Source organism: Rhinoderma darwinii, chromosome 3, assembly GCF_050947455.1.
Source record: "Rhinoderma darwinii isolate aRhiDar2 chromosome 3, aRhiDar2.hap1, whole genome shotgun sequence".
NCBI classification, from domain to species: Eukaryota; Metazoa; Chordata; class Amphibia; order Anura; family Rhinodermatidae; genus Rhinoderma; species Rhinoderma darwinii.
The window spans coordinates 112,460,396-112,480,721 of NC_134689.1; the positions used below are offsets into that span (position 1 = coordinate 112,460,396).

Consider the following 20,326-nt stretch of genomic DNA (forward strand, 5'->3'; position numbering starts at 1 on the left):
GCTGCTTTAAGATCAGGAGCTGTAATTTACAGGTCCGTCTTAGAGGATGAGTGCTCACAGGTGCGTTTATCAGCTTCTTCTACGGCGACACCAAAAGACGCTGTAGACTAAGCACCTGCACCGCCTGCCGTCAAAAGACGGTGGGCGGTCGTTAATGAGTTAAAATGTATTATACTATTGGCCATCCAGCAAAACCTACTACTACTTTAACGTAAATATAATGCAAAGAGTGGATTGCTTGTAAGTTGATAATTTGATACTGCTATTGTCAAAAGAAGTAAAAAAAACATATTTTAGTAGGATTTTTTTGGGACAAACATTAATGGCCTATCCTCAGAATAGGCCACCAATGTTTGATCTGTGGGGGTCCGACCTATGGGGCTCCTGCCAATCACTGAGGATAGGCCATCAAAGTCCCAGGGTACACCTTAACAGCCTACTTGTTGGTATGATTTATTCCTTTCAAAAAAATCATATACCTCCATAACCACATTTTATGTAAGACACCTTTACACACAGGAAAAATGTCACCCAACACATTACACTCCCGTGGGCACTTTAATGCAAATTTGGATCAAAGCGTAACATTGTATACAAATCCATGTTTGTGGCTAAAAGTCTGCCCAAAGCAGAGACTTAGATGCAGAGCATCTTCTAAACCTAAAAATGCAAGATATGCAGAGTTCACGTATGCCTATATGCACATACCTTTACAAACTCACCAGAACTGAAGAAACCAAAAATATCTGCAATTCATAGATCCGTGGCAAACACGTGTCGACAGATGGCCTGATTAGGGGTAGGGGTGATAAAAAGTTACAACTGTTCATCTTTTCATTCCTTTAGTAGAAGTAAAGCACCCCCCTTTAAATGTGACAATTTGAAAACATTTATTGTCTTATTGAAAAGAGGGGTGATTACATGAAGCATAGTTCCTGGTTCACCCCCCCTGGGGTAATAGGCTGTGCGGGGGGGAGAGATGACTGTAAGACACACTGATCTTCCTTCCTATTATCACTTGCAGCTCACCTCTCCACCTAGGACTGGGCGATTAATAAAAAGAAACAACGAAATTCAGCAAAATTAATAGACGTCCTTTTATAAAAAAATTTCCTGGTTTAAACTATATCTGCATCTTTAGGACGCAGACACAGTTGAATCCAATGGTAGAGCAGGACGCTGTAAGGTCCCTGCTCTACAATTCACTATGTATCGCCGGACGCGATGTAGTGACGTCATCTTGCCTGTCTGCGCTGAGCCGCACAGACCGGAGGAGTAGATTTTCAGTGTCAGGGGGTATATTATATACAGTAACATACAGCAGGGGATAAATATTAAGTGGCGTAGCATGCAAGTAGGGGGTGTGGATTGCAAAATGGGGTGTGGCCCAAATAATCGTTCATTAATCGTAATCGAGGTTATATGTTCAATTGATCGTGATTTTGATTTAGGTAATAGTCGCCGAGCCCGATCTCCACCCATTCCTTACAGAGACACAACCAAGAAGTAAAGCTTTTCATCCTGCTTCAAATGAGTGCTGCACCCTGAATATTGCACCTAGAGCTTTGAAAGCTAAGGTCTAGCCCCCATATTTGCGGCATGCAGAGTCATAATGTATTACAATACGGCCCTGGAAGTGAAATGGCTAAAGATAAACTATGACTATAACATGCCCAAATACAAATTACTATTGTGTGCAGTTGTGCCCACAGTCGCTCTGCAAAATACTGAATGGGGTGCTGAAGTGAAAAATGCTTCAAGTGCTTACTGGTATCCTCCTGTGTCTAGGGCCTCATGAATGTGATCTGTCTTGATGCTGCTAACTGACTAAAAGTGATCAGTGCCGTTGGGGTACAGCCACACTGCAAGTCCTCAGCAGTTTACATTACAAGTGAATGGGGTTTTCAAAAGCCCATCTACTTGTAGCGGGAAAAAAAATCCACACGAAAATCCGATGCATGCTTATTTTTGGGTGGAAAAGCTGTGAGTTTTCACTGCCGATCTCACCCTTTGTAATGCATAGTTGGAAATCTGTGACGATCTGCATGTAACATGCAGCTGTTAGAAAAGGCATATGAGCACTTCTGGGAGCGCTCATTCTCTAAGCAGGAGCTGTAACTAACCGCTCCTGAACTTAGAGAAGCCTTCGGAGTACAGCTGGGATTGGATAAAATTCCACCCCTTGCGGTTTAATCCTTTGATCGCCTTAGTCTTTGACTGCGGCATGATCAAAGGGGACTCCCCTCTTCACTGGAAACCTGGTGACGCGAACTGAGACTGGGGGAACCCTCATAGCCACATCAATGAAAAAGTATAGTTATATCTGCTGAAAGGCAAAAATGTAGCTAGTTATTAAAGCCTTTACTGGCCTGGTCATTAAGCCCTTACCGATTAAACCATGTACGGGGTAGCCGTTAAGGGGAAGTATGGAGCGGGCTCGGGGGATGAGCACGCTCCATACTCAGCGGGTGACGGTGTGTAATACAGCCGACACCTCACTGCAGGGTGTGGAATGAAAGATCACTTTGATTCCTCCCGTTTAACACCTCAAATGCAGCGGTCATTCGTATCACTTGCAGTATATCACGCAAGCGATCCAATGATCGCTGCTTCAAGTCCACTAATAAGAAAAAGTTAAAAAAAGAAAAAAAAATAATAATTTTTTTTTATGTTCCAAAAAATGTAAGGTTTTGAAAACGCCCCCTTTTCCCATTTTTTTTCCCCCTAAAGCAAGATTTTAAAAAAAATACAAAAACTAACGTAACTGGTATCGCCACGTCCATAAAAGTCCGAATTATCACAATAACGTTGCTTAACCCGCTCAGTGAATGCCGTAATAAAAAATATGTATAAAACACGCAAATTGCTGTTTTTTTGGTAAACTTTGGCGATGAAAAAAGAATGTGATAAAAAATTCGCATGTACCCCAAAATGGTATCAGTAAAAACTACAGCTTGCTCCACAAAATATAAGCCCTCACATCGCTAAATTGATGGGAAAAAAAAGTTATGGCTCTCAGAATATGGCGACAGTAAACATTTATTTATTTTTTTTCTAAAGAACTAAAACATTAAAAAAAAGATACATTTTGTATCGCCGTAATCATGTGAACATGTATTTTTTACCGCCTGATGGACGCCGTAAAAACAACCCTCCACTCAAAGAAAGTTTCATAATCGCTGTTTTTTTACCCATTTCACCCCACAATTTTTTTTTCAGCTTCCCAGTACGTTATGTGGTACAATAAATGGTGCCATGAAAAACTACAACTTCTCCTGCAAAAAAAACAAGCCCTCATACGGCTATGTTGATGAAAAAAATAAAGTTATGGCTTTTGGAAGGCGGGGAGAAAAAAATTAAATGGAAAAACTCAAATTGGACTGGTCATTACGGGGTTAAAGATTGTCCAATCTCTTTTCTGTAGGTGTGTGAGAAGCCAGGAGAGCTGCTGCTGTGTGAAGCTCAGTGCTGCGGAGCGTTTCACTTGCAGTGCCTTGGTTTGAGTGACATGCCTCGGGGAAAGTTCATCTGCAATGAGTGTTCCTCAGGTAAGTGTTACGGTCAACAGCTTTTAGCGTCATAAAGATGAAGTATTAATACAGGGTGATTCAAAAAGGATAGTGCAAAATTATGGCCTCTGTGTACGTAACCGAGAGAACAAAACAAATTTATTATCATGAAAAGACACACTACCTGTCCACGTTTTATCTATACACTATAAATGTTCAGTGATCTTCATTGGTGACACTGCGGATGTCTAGGCGATAGTGCAGTTCTGTCCAGATGTGGGGCAGCATATCCTCGGGTATGGACTCCACTGTTTCAGACTCGGTGGCTGGAAGGGGCAGATACAGAGTCCTAGATGTAGCCCCACAGAAAGAAGTCGCAGGTTGTTAGATCTGGCAATCGTGGAGGCCAACATTGGTGAATCGTGGTTTTTGGCGTGGTCGATCCAACCATTCGGTAGAGTTTAATTCAGAGATTGGAGAACAACCAACTGAGGGGAAAGGTAGCCTCATCGCTGAAAACCAGCCTGTCGGCGAATTCCTCCTCTTCCAATCGGCCCTGCAAAATGCCAATGCAAAAGTCACTCCGTTTCGGTTTGTCGTCTGGTCTCCGCTACTAAAGAACATGTATGGCTACAACGCAGACGTTTTTGTAAGATGTGCGATACCGTGGTTTGTGGCACCTGTAGTTCCATACTAGTCAGCCTGGTCGACTTTCTAGGACTACGCTCGTACACTCGTCGAATCCCGTTCACTGTCTCTTCCGAAGTCTTTGGGTGGACCGGACTCTTCCCATGACATAAACACCCAATGGTTTTGAATTGCTTCATCAAACGTAAATGGCGTTTCTATGCCGAGGACATTTACAAAATTTATTCTGAAAGTTTCGCTGTACTGTCACAACAGACCCCGTTCTTGCAAATTCCAACTCACAAGAAGCTTTTTCTTTGATGTCGCCATCTTATGTCACACTATGTAAGCACGTTTCAAATTTGGCTCTTGAAAATGAAAGCTGTGCTGTGATTGGTTGCTACGGGCACCTAAGCCAGTTTTGCTTTGATTTTCAGTCACTGGCCATTTACCACTGATGTTACTTTAACTACAGGCCTTTAAGACTTTTACGCCATCCTTTTTGAATCACCCTGTAGTGTCACTTTCTGAGAGTTCATCCAAAACTTTCATCAGGCTGCAACAGCTGACACTCCAGTGAGTTGCCACAGCGTTTTGTGCGAGCAGCCTTCTCCACACCTGTGTGTTTTTTGGGACGAGCACTCTCTTCCCCAGGAATAAACCTCATCTTATACCCCACTATGCCAGCTATAATGTCCATTGTTTTGTTGACCAACCAAATATCCTTTGTCCTCTCTGTTGCATTTGATATGTGATAGAGGACAATTTGTATGTTTTTCTCTAGTTTGTGCTATTGTGCATGACTTTATTTTATCTTTAAAGGGGTATTGCCAAAATCATTATCACCTTTCCTGTAATTAGTTGATAATTTTCTGATCCCTTTGGGGTCCCACTGCTGGAGCCTCCACTGATTGCGCGGAGGCTCCCGAACCCCCAAATCCTCCTCCGCTGCTCAACCGCCGTGAGAAGGACAATGAATGATCGCTGGTCCAGCGTGCACGCTGCCGCCCCATTCACAGCTATTTCCGTCATTCTCATAGACCGTGAATAGAGCTGCAGGCGCATGCTTGACTGCAGCTCCATTAAAGCTCCTCACTGCGGGGAGTGCAGTGTGGAGGATCTGGGGGTTCTGTGAATAGGTGATAGTTTATGAAGTTGGGAATACCCCTTTAATATTAAGCTCATAGTAAGATGTATACATTTACATTCTGCTTCCTTTTAAGGTGTCCATACCTGTTTTGTATGCAAGACCTCAGATGAAGGGGTAAAACGCTGCTCACTCCCTCTGTGTGGAAAGTACTACCATGAAAATTGCGCTTTTAATTATCCCCCCACAATTCAACTGAATAAAGGTTTCCGCTGTTCTTTACATATCTGCGTCACTTGTCACGCCAACAACCCCAACAGCCCATCTGCTTCAAAAGGTGAGCGAAGTCTCAGCTATCTTTGATATGTTGGTGAACAAAAATATTGGGTAGGATGGTTATCCTGCAGAACTTTATTTCTTCACGTTTACAAGCCCCCCTAGTGAAAAAAAAACCCTAGTGAAAAATTTGAACAAATTACCCCAAGACACTGAACAAATTTGCTCAACTTACATTATATTATAAACTGAGGCTGTTAATACTCCTCTTTTTGCTACGATTCAACTTAATATGCTTTTACCTTGATTCGTGTTTGAAGTCTGGGGCGAGTGTCTTCTTACTTGATATAACTAAACCTGATCATTAAAGGGGTTTTCCAGTCCCTAAAAATGTATAGCCTATCCTCAGGGTAGGCTATTAATAGCTGATCACGCTCGGTCCGACTACCAGGACCCCCACCGATCAGCTGTTTTGAAGGGGGAGCCGCGCTCGTAGCCCCCTTCATTCCGGTCACTGCTCGTATTGTGAATCGCCGACACAGCAGTAGCGGCAATTCACAGTATTACAGCCTTCTCCGACAGGCTGTAATACTATGAACTGTGAACCGCCGCTATGAGCGCGGCACCCCCTTCGAAACAGCTGATCGGTGGTCCCGAAAACCCCTTTAATTTGTATGTTTCTAAATTTAGTAGATTAGACAGAGGGCCATAAATATGTTCCCCACTGTGCACACCATGCCAGATTTTTCAGATGCTACAGTTTCTATGTTATAGCCAGTTAAAGTTCTGTAAAACACCCAGTTTGCTACAATGCCCCTATAACCTCTTTAGCTTGCAACAGTACCCCTATAACAGAGCAGAACTCCCTACAGTATCACATTTTGAAAAAACTTTGCACTAGGGCAGAAAACATAGACCTATTTTGGGTGTCATTACCTTATCAGTTTGCCGTTCTATACACTGAAGCTGAAAACAAATGAGACTGCTCAAATACTAGATGCTAACTCGTAAATTTTAATTTCAACTCTAAAATGTTTCATTCTTATTTTCTTCAATGTCTCTTCTTAATACATTGGGGCACAGGTCGTTTGATGAGATGTGTACGATGCCCGGTTGCCTATCATGCCAATGATTTTTGTCAGGCAGCAGGAACAGTTGCCTTGGCGTCTAATAGTATCATTTGCCCGAACCACTTTACTCCTCGCAGAGGTTGTAAGAATCACGAGCATATTAATGTCAGCTGGTGCTTTGTGTGCTCTGAAGGTAAATTTCTTGTATTTTCTGTTTAGAACTGTTTCCACTAGGATTGCACTGATTTGCAGGTTTTTGTTCAGCAAAGTGACTTAAAGGAACACTAAACCTAGAAATGAATGATGCAAATAGGAAATAAACTTGCTTACACAGTTTGCCAGTCTGCAGGATTTTCTGCATGTTCCTGAAACCGTTTTCTAGAAATCCTGTAGAGAACACAAGTTAATTTCCTGCTGATTTGCTTTATTTTTGGCTTAGTTACTGACTGAGGGGATGAGGTTTAGCAAAGAGTTGGAGTTTAACAATCTGTATCCTGCAGACCGGACAGAGGCATCTACTGCAGCCAGTTGTCTTCCAGCCAGACACAGGAATTTGAGTGTGGAAATGGCTGCTGTTTTGGGATGCATAAAGATGATTTCTTTATATATATATATTTCTCAGTATTAATTGCAATAGAAGACAAAATAATATCAAAGGAAAGAGGAGATTAAAGGAGGAATTGCTGGGATACATTTGTGGTTTTTGTAAATTTTCTATGTTTGTGTTACTTTAAATGGTTATTTTCAATGAGTTTTTTGTTAGTATATAGTACAGTGCAATATACTTGTTTGTGATACCTCTTTTCTTCATGTCAGGTGGAAGTCTTCTTTGCTGTGAGTCCTGTCCAGCTGCTTTTCACCGTGAATGTCTTAATATTGACATGCCAGAGGGTAGCTGGTTCTGCAATGACTGTAAAGCTGGCAAAAAGCCCCATTACAAAGAAATAGTATGGGTTAAGGTCGGGAGATTCAGGTAAAGTAAAGACTGCTCTCTACCCTCCACACTCTCTATCTTTTTCGCTAGTGGTTGGGAAAACATTTTGTTTGTTTATTTAGGTGGTGGCCCGCTGAGGTTTATCATCCTAAGACCATTCCTACAAATATCCAGAAGATGAAACATGACATTGGAGAGTTTCCAGTCTTGTTTTTCGGTTCTAAGGACTACTTATGGACTCATCAGGCCAGGGTATTTCCTTACATGGAGGGGGATGCCCTTAACAAAGATAAGATGAGCAAGGGAGTAGATGCTGTCTACAAGAAAGGTTTGAAAAGGGTCACTTTTTTTGTTTGCTTTTGTGAGCATTTCTTCGTCTTTCTGTTTTTGCCTTTACAATAATATTGCTATCCTGTAGGGCTGATGGAAGCTGCAGAAAGATTTGAAGAGTTAAAAGCACAGAAGGAAATGAGGCAATTACAAGAGGAGAAGAAAAATGATAAAAAACCACCTCCTTATAAGCACATTAAAGTGAGCAGCCCAGTGTTGTCCTTTTTGTATTGTTTTTTTCCCCACCCTTGTTTAATTGACTGTATGAGGTGGTATATGTATTTCGACCACTTTAGGGTATCCTATATACTTAGCTAGTACCACCTTACACTAATGACTGGTTATGTTAAAAGCCTTTATCCGCCAGAATGGAGCAGAACGTATTTTGCTCTGGAGGACCCGGTACTTGTTCAGTATTTTTCTCTGATCTTTTAAGTGTAAGCGAGTTGTTAGTTTGAAAATAAAAGAAACTCACTGGGCATAGTTTTTATAACTATACCTAAATGGAGGACACCAAACCGCTCCCTACAAAATCCGTAGTGAATGCCCCTTCATCAGTGATGTGTGGGCTCTATAGGGAACCGGGCCCCAGGCCCATAATGAGCATGGTGGTGACGGTGAGCCCGCTGAATATGAAACAAAACCTATAACTTGGAGTCTGACACACGAGAGATGAATTAAAACAGTGAAAGTTTATTGAATCAATTAAAATAAACACATATGTAAAAGCATAGAGATGAATACCACAAGGAAAATGGGCATCCAGAATATCTAATACAAATAGTGGCACTATGTAGATAGGCTGAGCACAACTGTGGCAAATAGCATTCATGGTTGACAAGTAATGTGCAAAACAGCCAATTGTGTGCCAATACAAAGTGCTGGGTAATGAATGCAGCAATGATGAATACACTGTATAATTTCACTATGTAATACGACTGGGACAACAGCCCATGAACGGTAGAGGAAAGTAACTAGAAGAATGTCACATCATAATACAAGTACCTACTGCAATAAATCGAAATGTATCAATGTCTCTTACCCATCTCAAAATTGAGTATCTGGCGTCCACCCCGACGCACGTTTCGGCCCGGAAGTCTTCGTCTGGGGGCCGGGGTGGACGCCAGATACTCAATTTTGAGATGGGTAAGAGACATTGATACATTTCGATTTATTGCAGTAGGTACTTGTATTATGATGTGACATTCTTCTAGTTACTTTCCTCTACCGTTCATGGGCTGTTGTCCCAGTCGTATTACATAGTGAAATTATACAGTGTATTCATCATTGCTGCATTCATTACCGAGCACTTTGTATTGGCACACAATTGGCTGTTTTGCACATTACTTGTCAACCATTAATGCTATTTGCCACAGTTAGGCTCAGCCTATCTACATAGTGCCACTATTTGTATTAGATATTCTGGATGCCCATTTTCCTTGTGGTATTCATCTCTATGCTTTTACATATGTGTTTATTTTAATTGATTCAATAAACTTTCACTGTTTTAATTCATCTCTCGTGTGTCAGACTCCAAGTTATAGGTTTTGTTTCATAGTTTTTATAATTGTAGTTTCACCTCCACTCTTGTAAGGCCCCATTCACATCGCGTATGTGCTATCCGCCGGGTGTATACGTTTTTAAACACTAAAAAAAGTATAGCTCAGCGTATACAAAGACTAGAATGGGTCAAACATATACCAAAATAGCATCCGTTTGGTCTAGATTTGTCATACGTTGGGATACTGTTTTTTGAAAGTACTGAAAAACGTAGTCTGCTGCTCTATTCTGAAGCTATACGCGACGTAACGCTTTTTTTTAGCATTGATCTCAATGGACGGCGTATGCAATCGTAATGCTATATGTTTGTATCCGTTTATGTACAGTAAATCTATCAGTTTTTTGTTTTCTATCAGTGTTCACTTGAAAAAATATATACTTTTTTTTAGGTAAAAAAACAGAAAAACGTATACTGACGTATGAGTTTGTGCTAAACGTACACGCTATAAAAACACAGACATAAATAGAAAATGGTAGAACGTTTGTATACATTTTCAATGGTCCACATTTTTAATAAAAAAAAAAAAAAGGAAATGCCCGGCGGATAGTACAAACATGATATGAATGGGGCCTAAGCTGCACCTTTTTACGCTGGAGTATGTGTTTCCTTTACATCAGGGCTTCTCAGACTTTTTTCACTGGGGCCCCACCAACTGGGACATGTTGATGCCTGACATTCAAGAATGGTTCATGCTATAATTAAAAATGTTACCTTTAATTTATCTCCGGAACGCAGTATAACATTAAAGAAAGCACAAAAGGAGTCAATTACTGCTGTAGAGAGATTGCTGCAAGCATGTACAGCATATTATCACTCCTGTCAAAGCCGCCACCACAGATGTGCCCCCTTAACCCTTTCCCCTCATTTTTTTTATTTTAATTTTTTTTTCCTCCCCCCACCTTCCAAAAGCCATAACCTTTTTATGAGTGCTTTTATTTTTGCGTGACCTGTTGTAGTGTTTGACGACACCATTTATTGTACCATGTAATGTATTGGGAAACTGGAACAAAATTCTTTGTGGGGTGGAATAGGAAAATAAAAACAGCGATTCCTCTATGTACGGCGATACCATTTTATAGTTTTTTATGTTTTACTACTTTTACAAGGAAGAAGTAATTGTTAAAAAATAAAATTCGTGTTTTGTCAACATATTCTGAGAGTCATAACTTTTATCTTTTCGACAATTGAGCGGTATGAGGGCTTATTTTTTGCGGGGAGAGCTGTAATTTCAATTGGTACAATTTTGGGGTACTTGAGACTTTTTTGAACTTTTATTTCATTTTTTGTGGGATATGAAGTGACCAAAAAACTGCTATACCGGCGTTTTTATTTTTTAAAACATTTACCGTGCGGGAAAAATAATCTTATGTTGTATTAGTTCAGGCTTTTACGGACGCTGCAATACCAATTTTGTTGATTTTGTTTTCTACGTTATTTTAGAGAAAACTGCAAAAGGGGGGGTTTCTTGAACTTTTTATATATATATATATATATATATATATATATATATATATATATATAAAATTTGGTTTTAACACTACTAAAAACTTTTTAAAAAGATGAGCTGTCGGAGGGGGCGCCCCCTCTTTCTGACGTCTTATATGCTACGATCATGATGGATCGCAGCATTTAAGGGTTTAAATGGCCAGGAACAGCGCGATCGCTGTTCCTGGCCGTTGGTCCTGAGTGTCCACTGTAATACACAGCGTCCATACGTCATCACCACGACTTGCTATTACGTCGTGGTGTGGGAACAGGTTAAGGACCAGGCCTGTCTTGGCCTTAATGATCAGGCATTTTTTCTAGGTTTTTTGCCTCCTCACCTTCCAAGAGTCATAACTTTTTATTTTTATGTTGACATAGCCATGTAAGGGCTTGTTTTTTGCAGGACGAGTTGTATTTTTCAATTGCATCATTACATTTTTGGGTGTATATATTATATTGATTAACGTTTTTATAAAACAAAATGTGGGGAAGGAATTGAAAAAAAACTGGTATTCCAGCATTATTTTTCGCGTTTCAAATTGATGTAGTTGACTATGCGGTGTAAATGTGATTTGTATTCTATGGGTCAGTACGATTACGGCGATATTGTTTTTGTTTTACTACTTTTTAAAACCCTTTTTAACTTTTTTTTTTTTTTTTTTTTTACATACCCGCTTTCCAAAAGCTGTAACGTTTTTATTTTTTTTTGTCAATGTAGCCATATGTGGGCTTGTTTTTTGTGAGACCAGATGTAGTTTCCATTGGTCTTATTTTGGAGTACATAGGACTTATTGATTTTAAAACGAGTTTGGTGGGGGGGAATGGGGGAAAAAAAATTCCGCTGTTTTTGTGTATAGCGTTCACAATTAATGTGTTAACTTTATTGTTTGGGTAGTTACGATTGCGGTGGTACCAGATATTTGTATGTTTGTTTTTTTACACTTTTATAATAAATAAAACCTCAGTTTTATGGAAAAAAAGTGGTTTTATTTTTAATGTAATCTTTTTATATATATTTTTTTTACTTTTTTAATAAACTTTTAATTCTTTTTTTTTTGTCCCACTATCTGATATAATTTTTGGTATACTAAAGCATTATTTCCTGTCGGTGTAAAATGACAGGCAAACTATTTGGCCGTGCCTCTAATAGGCATATAGCCAGGGCAGGCATGGGGGCCTTTGTTAGGCCCCCGACTGAGTTGGCAATCGCATCCGCGGGTCGCCAGTCGGTGACAGAGGGAGCCCCCTCCCTCTGTCAAACCATTTAAATGCCGCAGTCACTATTGACCGCGGCATTTAAGGGGTTAAACAGCCGGGATTGGAGATTTCTACAATCCTAGCCGTTGCAGTGGGAGCCCGGCTGTCATTCACAGCCGGGCTCCCGCGGTTATCGTGTGGGCATGTACGTGATTATGCTTCAAGCGTTTAAAGGGGTAAAACCATCTTAGACATTTATGGCATATTATGAGGAGATGCCATAAATGTCTGATAGATGCGGGTACCAGCTCTGGGACACACAACTATATAGAGAATGGGGGGGTGGGGGTCACGCAGGGGTCATCTGGTGGGGTGGTGACTGGCTGCAGATTGCAGGCTATAGGTTTCCCAGAGCTGCGGATATGCCATATTATGTCTAAGATAGGAATACCCCTTTAACACTCATGTCGCTCCACCGGTGATTTATGTCGGGAGGTTTTTCTTTTAAATATGGCACCCGCTCAGAAGCCGGCTCCATGGCCCCCGGTCTCTGCTGTGTTGCACAGCAGGGACCCAGCGGCAATGCTTGCAATCAGAAACACCTCTGGTGTCAAGCATTTAACCCCTCAGATTCCGGCAACAGATGTGACCACCGGCATCTGAGGTATTTTTACTGCCCCTTTCACTTTGGGGCTCCTGTGTGGCGAGATCGTGGGAGCCGGTGTACTCCTATAGCAGCTGGGGGCCTTGTGAACGCTCCCAGCCCTGCAATAGGAAGATTACTATTGAGACCTTCACTGAGCAATGCACTGATTTTGCCTTAGAATGCAATATTGTGATATTGCAGTCTATGGCATAAGCGATCTAATGATCGCAGATTCAAGCCCCCTAGGGGGATTAAATATTAGTCCTAAAAAAAAATTCAAAAAAAGTTTTAAATATATAAAAATCCAAATCACCCAGACCACATATAAAAATAAAGGCACAAAAATAAATAAACATATTTTCGGTATCTCCGCGTCCGAAAATGCCCTAACTATAAAAATATTTATCCAATATGGTGAACGCCGTAGCGGGAAAAAAAAGGTAAAAATGAGCAAATTGCAGCTTTTTTTGCTACTTCAACCCCATAAAAAATTGAATAAAAAGCGATCAAAATGCCAGACATTCCCTGAAATGATATTAATAATAAAAACTACATCTTTCCCCGGGGGTCACAATATGGGGATGGAAAAAAGTGTTTCTTTCAAATGTTTTCATTTTTTTAAATGTACTAAAACCTAACAAAAAGAATATAAATTTGGTATCACAGTGATCGTACTGACCCGCAGAATAAAGGTAATGTGTCATTTTCAACATAGAGTGAACACCGTAAAAACAAAACATCAGAAAGTACAACTTGTCCCGTAAAAATTAAGCCCTCATGACTGTCAACGAAAAAAGAAACAACGTTTGACTCTTTGAAGGCGGGGAGGAACAAACAAAAGCATAAAAACAAAAATTTGTCTGGTCCAGAAAGGGTTAACAACTGGGGGGTGCTTTACCAGTAAGGTTCACCTCCCAGTTTAAACACTTGTTTGTATGGTTTTCCATTAAGGATTATTGGTGCACCTCTTTAACCTCCGGAGTTCACGGTTTGATAATATTCTGAAGCACATATTGATCAGCCAATGGGAAGAGTGGTAATGCTGTCCGTAGCAACCACTCATGTTCCAGCTTTTATTTCTCAGATGCCATATTGCAACTGATCGCAACTACCGAAGTGTCTGATATCTGGGCAACTGCTCCACTTTTCCCTTGTACTTGTCTTGGTAAATCTCGCCCACTGTTCCAGAGAGAGCTTTTACCTATGGCTTTCTTAAAAATATCTTTATGTACGTATGTATGCTTCATCTTTGCACTATGTATAAGAAACCTATTGGAATACATATTGAAGTTTGTTGTTCATTTTTGGCAGGTGAACAAACCCATCGGGAAGGTTCAAATCCTCACTGCTGACCTATCAGAAATCCCACGTTGTAACTGCAAGGCCTCCGATGAGACTCCTTGTGGACAAGACTCTGAATGCATTAACCGTATGCTGCTGTATGAATGCCATCCTTCTGTGTGCCCAGCTGGTGAACGTTGCCAGAATCAGGATTTTTCTAAACGTCAATATCCAGAAGTAGAGATTTTCCGCACTCTAAGCAGAGGCTGGGGACTACGATGCAAGAGCGATATTAAGAAAGTATGTTCCCCAGGTTGATTTTCTTTGCCTTCTATTATCACTGTTTGTTGTTTGTCCTTTTTCTCCAATTCTATTAGTGTATTGCTTTTTTAACTTTACACCAATAAATATATAAAATAAAAGGGGTTTTCCCCCCCATAAACAACATTTTTCACCTATCCACAGCATTCATAAGAACACGGGTCACGATAATGCTGGTCTCCAAGTCCCCTGTTTGAAAGGAGTGGTAACGTGCATGCGTGACCCCCAAGCACTCTGCTCTCTCCTTCAGTCCCATAGACAGTGAATGGAGCTGTGGCCACGCATGCACACTACCACTCCGTTCATACAACTTGGAAACCCGCGTTATCGTGAAAGCTGGGGTTCCCAGCGGTCAGAACCCCAGCGATCAGAAATAGATCACCAATCAGAAATAGATCACCAATCCTGTGGATAAGTGAATTATGTGGTTTTTCCAATAAACGACATTTAAGACTAGTTATTTCCCCCTGCACATAAGTTCATTCATTCATTGCATATTATTCTGTTTTTACCTGTAGGGTGAATTTGTTAATGAGTATGTGGGAGAAATGATTGATGAAGAAGAATGTCGCGCTCGTATCCGCTATGCTCAGGAGCAAGATATCACAAACTTCTACATGCTAACCCTTGATAAGGTAATATTATAAGGGTACTTATTATCTAGTAAGCCCTTATACTAGCATTTAAAAACATTCCTTAACCTCTAGGCGCACCAGGACGCAACTGTACGTCCTTGTGGCCAGTGTCTTAGCGCACAGGGACGTACTGTTACTGCGTGGTTCCCGGTGCACACTGTCGGCGACAGTGGGAACCGGGAGGCCAGCTGTCCCTGACAGCTGACACTCCACTGTATGTCGATCAGCTGCTTATTTCCGCTGATTTCGGCAATTAATCCCTTGATTTCGGTGATCGATTGCAATCACCGCATTCAGGGGTTTCTAGCTCATCGGCAGACCTCACGATGAAATTGTGAGGTTTGCAGATGGCTAGCATGGCGATCGGAGGCCAAATAATGGCCTCCGTGTCTGCCATGTACGGAAGCCTATCAGGATCAGCCTCCTGATAGACTTCCTGTCAGAGTGACAGGACGTCACTGCCGCTCGCGATGCACACTGTCGATGACAGTGTCTGTGACCGTGTCGGCGACAGTGTGCATTGAGAACCGGGAGGTCAGCTGTCCCTGACAGCTGACACTCCACTGTTGCCGATCAGCGGCTCATTGCCGCTGATTTCGGCAATTAACCCGTTACATGCAGGGTTCGATTGCGATCTCCGCATGTACAGGGTTTGTAGCACGTCAGCAGCCCCCATGCAATTGTGGGGGCTGCTGATGCTTGTCATGGCACCCGGGGGCCAGACTTCGGCCCCCGGGTCTGCCATGTATGCAAGCCTATGAGGATCAGCCTCTGGCTGGTCCTCGTAGACTAAGGGTATGTGCACACGGTAGCAGGCTTTTACGTCTGAAATGTCAGACTGTTTTCAGGAGAAAACAGCTGCCTCGTTTCAGACGTAAATGCTCCTCCTCGCATTTTGCGAGGCTTCTCTGACAGCCGTAAATTTTGAGCTGCGCTTCATTGAGTTCAATGAAGAACGGCTCTAATTACGTCTGAAAGAAGTGCCCTGCACTTCTTTTGACGAGGCTGTATTTTTACGCGTCGTCGTTTGACAGCTGTCAAACGACGACGCGTAAATGACAGGTTGTCTGCACAGTACGTCGGCAAACCCATTCAAATGAATGGGCAGATGTTTGCCGACGTATTGTAGCCCTATTTTCAGACGTAAAACGAGGTATAATACGCCTGAAAATAGGTCGTGTGAACCCAGCCTTACTGTCAGAGTGACTGTAACGTCACACTGACAGTTGGAATACGTTACACTACCTAGGTAATGTAATGTATTCTAGCAGCGATCAGAGCTGCAGGTAAAAAAAGAAAGTGTAAAAAGTAAAGAAAATACAAAAAAAAGTTAATGTTTTACAAAAGTGTAAAAATAAAAGATATTTTTTTTTTTCCCTATAAGAAGTCTTATTATAGGGAAAAAATGAAACGGTTAAACAGTACACATATTTCGTAACGACCCAATCTATAAAACGATAATGTTATTTTTACCGCACGGTGAACGCCGCAAAAAAAAACAAACTAAAAACAATGTCAGAATCACTATTTTTTGGTCACCACCCCTCCTAAAATATAGAATAAAAAGTGATCAAAAAGTCGCATGTACCCCAAAAAAGTACTAATAAACAACTACAACCCGTCCCGCAAAAAACAAGCCCTTACACCACTTTTTTAACAAAAATAAAAAAGTTACGGCTCTCAGAATATTGCGACACAGAAATAAATTATTTTATAAAGAAGTGATTTTATTGTCCAAACGCTGCAAAATATAACATATGGTATCGCCGTAATCGTACCGACCCGCAGAATAAAGTAAAATTGTCATTTATAGCGCATTATGAACGCCGTAAGAAATAAAGCATTTAAAACGCCAAAATCACTGTTTTTGGCCACCAAAGCTCTAAATAAAATGTAATAAAAAGTGATCAAAAATTTGCATCTACTAAAAAATGGTACCAATAAAAACTACAGCTCGTCCTGCCAAAAATAAGCCCTCACACCGCTCAATTCATGGAAAAATAAAAAAGTTATGGCGTTTGGAAGGCGGGGAGTGAAAAACTAAAATGGAAAAGCAAAAAAGGATCAGTCCTGCAAAGGTTAATTCATTTCTATTAAAAAAATAAATGTGTTACCACATTGGGGTATTGTCGTACTCGTGAGAAATTGCTTTACAAATTTAGAGCGACTTTTTCTCCTTTATCCCTTGTGAAAATGAAAAAATGCAACATTTTAGTGGACAAAAATGTTTATATTCATTTTCACGGCCTAATTCTACTAAATTCTGCAAAAGACCTGTGTGGTATAAATGCTTACTAAACCCCTAGAAAAATTCCTTGAGGGGTGTAGTTTCCCAAATGGGGTCACTTTTCGGGTGTTTCCACTGTTTTGTTCCCTCCAGGGCGTTGCAATCGCGACATGGCACTAAAAACCAATCCAGCAAAATCTGCGCTCCAAAATCCAAATGGCGCTCCCTCCCTTCTGAGCGCTGCCGTGGGTCCAAACAGCAGTTTAGTGCCACATATGGGGTATTTCCGTAATCGGGAGAAGATGCTTTACAAATGTTGGGGTGAATTTTCTTCTTTCTTCCTTGTAAATATGAAAAATGTCTTATGTTATTTCAGAAAAAAAGTAGATTTTCATTTTCACAGACTAACTCCAATAAATATAGCAAAATACCTGTGGGGTCAAAATGCTAACTATACCCCTAGATAAATTCCTTGAGGGGTCTATCCCCAGGATAGGCCATCAATAGCTGATGAGTCAGGGTCCGACTCCTGGTACACCTGCCGATCAGCTGTTTCATTTCTACATGCTCACTGTGAATCCGACGGTTCACAGTGAGCAAGTAGAAATGAACGGGAAGCCACGCTTGTACGAGCACTGCACCCCCTTCAAAACAGCTCATCGGCGGGGGTCCTGGGAGTCGGACCGTGAACCCACAGATATTGATGGCCTATACTGAGGATAGGCCATCAAATTTTACTGCCTGGAAAACTCCTTTAAAACCGTTTTTATGCATAAGCCCCAATGTCTCCTGTTTTATCAGAAAAGCTAGGATTACTGGTTACACAGACTTGTCTATCCTTGTTCTAGGATCGTGTAATTGATGCTGGGCCAAAGGGAAATTTTGCACGCTTTATGAACCACTGCTGCCAGCCGAACTGCGAGACACAGAAATGGACTGTGAATGGTGATACAAGAGTGGGTCTTTTTGCCCTGTGTGATATCAAAGCTGGTAAGAAAAAACATGCTAACTGGCATTTTGCCCAGTTTTCTTGTGCCTTTTTAGAATCTTGTTCAATTTCACTACCATAATATTTAATACAGATATTTAAGATCAACATATGCAAGTTCTTTGTGCATAATATGTGTTCTTATAGTGATTTTAAAATGACCAATTACTTTTAGTAAGGCGTTCAGGAACAAAGATGATTTTTAGGCCATGTTCACATGTTCAGGATTTGATCAGGATTTGGGTGTGGATTCCATTACTTAATCCTTATCAAATCGTTTAACATTAAGCATCCAAGTCAAAGAGGTACTTTATATCCCATTCACAAGGCCCTGAAAAAATAAGTGTATTGTCTTTTATTTCTTCTGTACCATGGGAATAAATAAAATCAACCACGAGTATAATGAGCATGTACATTATTCTTGTGGATTCTGCAGGGAAAAGCAGCGGTTTAGCTCATTGAATGGTAATGGAGCTAATCCTCGTGTGGATTCAGTGCCACATCCACGCCAGAAATCAGTGTCCATCTCGAATTTCTACTGCAGATACTTTGAAAAATACAGGTTAAGATTTGCCATAGGAAAAACATGAATGTATGAACATAGCCTTATAGTCACAACGGGATCACATATTGCATTTTTTCTTTTTATTATTTTATTGTGAAAATGTTTCTTTTACAACTGCAAAAATAGCTTGTTTCCACCCCCTCCCCCCACCCCCACCTTAATTTTATTTGATATGATAAACAGTACATCTTGAAATTGTCAGACCGTTCAAAATTTTCAGGAACAGAGTTAACTTTCAACTACAACCTTGAATGTCTTGGAAATGGGAAGACTGTGTGTAAATGCGGTGCTCCAAATTGCAGTGGTTTCCTCGGAGTCAGGCCTAAGGTTTGTATACTAAAATGAAAATGTTTTTCTGCAGTTGTGACTATCTGTGTTAAAGGTGTTTTGTATTTTATGAACGCCAAAATTAAAAAAATAAATAAAAATTATGTACGGTTTGTAGTATATTACCAGTGGACTGTGGAGTAAAATAAATACTAACCCCTTCCCGCAAAATCGCGTACAGTTACATGATGGAAACTGGTGTATGTGATGGAGCTAGCTCAGGAGCTGAGCCAGCGCCATCACTGCCGGGTGCCAGCTGTATGTTACAGCTGGCACGCTGATGTAATGGCCAGGACCGGAGCTAGCCTCCGATCCGGCCGATTAACCCCTCAGATGCTACAATCAGTAGAGATCGCAGCATGTCAGGAGTTATTAGCCACCGGCACCCCAGCAACGTGATCACTGGGTTGCTGGTGACTGCAATGGCAACCGTTGGCCTAATACTGGCCTCCCGGTCTTCCAGCAATGGAAGCCTCCTATTCCCCGCTCAGCGGCGGGGCCTAAAAGGCTTCCGGTACCATCGGCAAGATGGCGCAGGCTCAGCTTCCGGCTGAGCCGGCGTCATCAGCAGTGGGTGTCCGCTGTATGTTACAGCGGACACCCCACTGTAACGGCAGGACCGGAGCTAGCTCCATTTCCTGCCATTAACCCCTTAAATAAAGCAATCGCCGCATCTTAGTGGTTTGTAGCAAATCGGCAGCCGTGCCATCCGATAGCAATACTGCATTTATGAATTAAAGAAGGATTTAGGAATATGTGCACACTATAAATGGTCTATACCCAATTTTTGTAATAGTGTCCAAATGATATGTTCTAGTGCTTTCTGAATAAATTGTAAAACAAATAGCAGAAAACATATAGAAATTAAATGTTGTAAATAAAAGGTATATTTGCGAATGCAAGTCTTTTGAATCACCGCAATGATGCCATTATTATGCTAGGTTTACTGTAAAGAAAACAGAAATGCCAAATTTTTCTTTGTGATTTCACATTAAGAACCAACCCTCCGTTACTGAAGACCGGACCAGGAGAAAATATGTGAAGCGCAAGAAAGCGGAGATGGTTAAAGAGCATGAAGATGAGTGTTTTAGTTGTGGAGATGGAGGACAGCTTGTCTCCTGCAAAAAGCCAGGATGCCCAAAAGTATACCATGCAGACTGCTTAAGTTTAACTCGTAGGCCTGCAGGTAAGCACTTTGCTTTGGTAATATTGTGTGCTAAATCAAGGATGATATGGTGTCCCAAATGAAGGTTGAACGAA

The 20,326-nt window shown here is 41.1% G+C and overlaps 1 protein-coding gene across 5 annotated transcripts in view; it reads left to right on the forward strand.

The window, feature by feature from the left end:
- Nucleotides 1-20,326, forward strand: part of NSD1 (nuclear receptor binding SET domain protein 1) — a 97,529-nt gene that overhangs the window by 72,142 nt on the left and 5,061 nt on the right. For 3 of the 5 annotated variants that reach the window (XM_075856560.1, XM_075856564.1, XM_075856562.1), the window contains 11 exons: nucleotides 3,425-3,548; nucleotides 5,360-5,560; nucleotides 6,583-6,762; nucleotides 7,386-7,542; nucleotides 7,626-7,831; nucleotides 7,922-8,034; nucleotides 14,034-14,303; nucleotides 14,843-14,959; nucleotides 18,035-18,176; nucleotides 18,942-19,066; nucleotides 20,063-20,252. In XM_075856560.1, coding sequence (XP_075712675.1) covers nucleotides 3,425-3,548; nucleotides 5,360-5,560; nucleotides 6,583-6,762; nucleotides 7,386-7,542; nucleotides 7,626-7,831; nucleotides 7,922-8,034; nucleotides 14,034-14,303; nucleotides 14,843-14,959; nucleotides 18,035-18,176; nucleotides 18,942-19,066; nucleotides 20,063-20,252 — 1,825 coding nt within the window. The remainder of the gene's footprint in view (nucleotides 1-3,424; nucleotides 3,549-5,359; nucleotides 5,561-6,582; nucleotides 6,763-7,385; nucleotides 7,543-7,625; nucleotides 7,832-7,921; nucleotides 8,035-14,033; nucleotides 14,304-14,842; nucleotides 14,960-18,034; nucleotides 18,177-18,941; nucleotides 19,067-20,062; nucleotides 20,253-20,326) is intronic. The other 2 variants (XM_075856563.1, XM_075856565.1) reach the window with 1 other exon arrangement.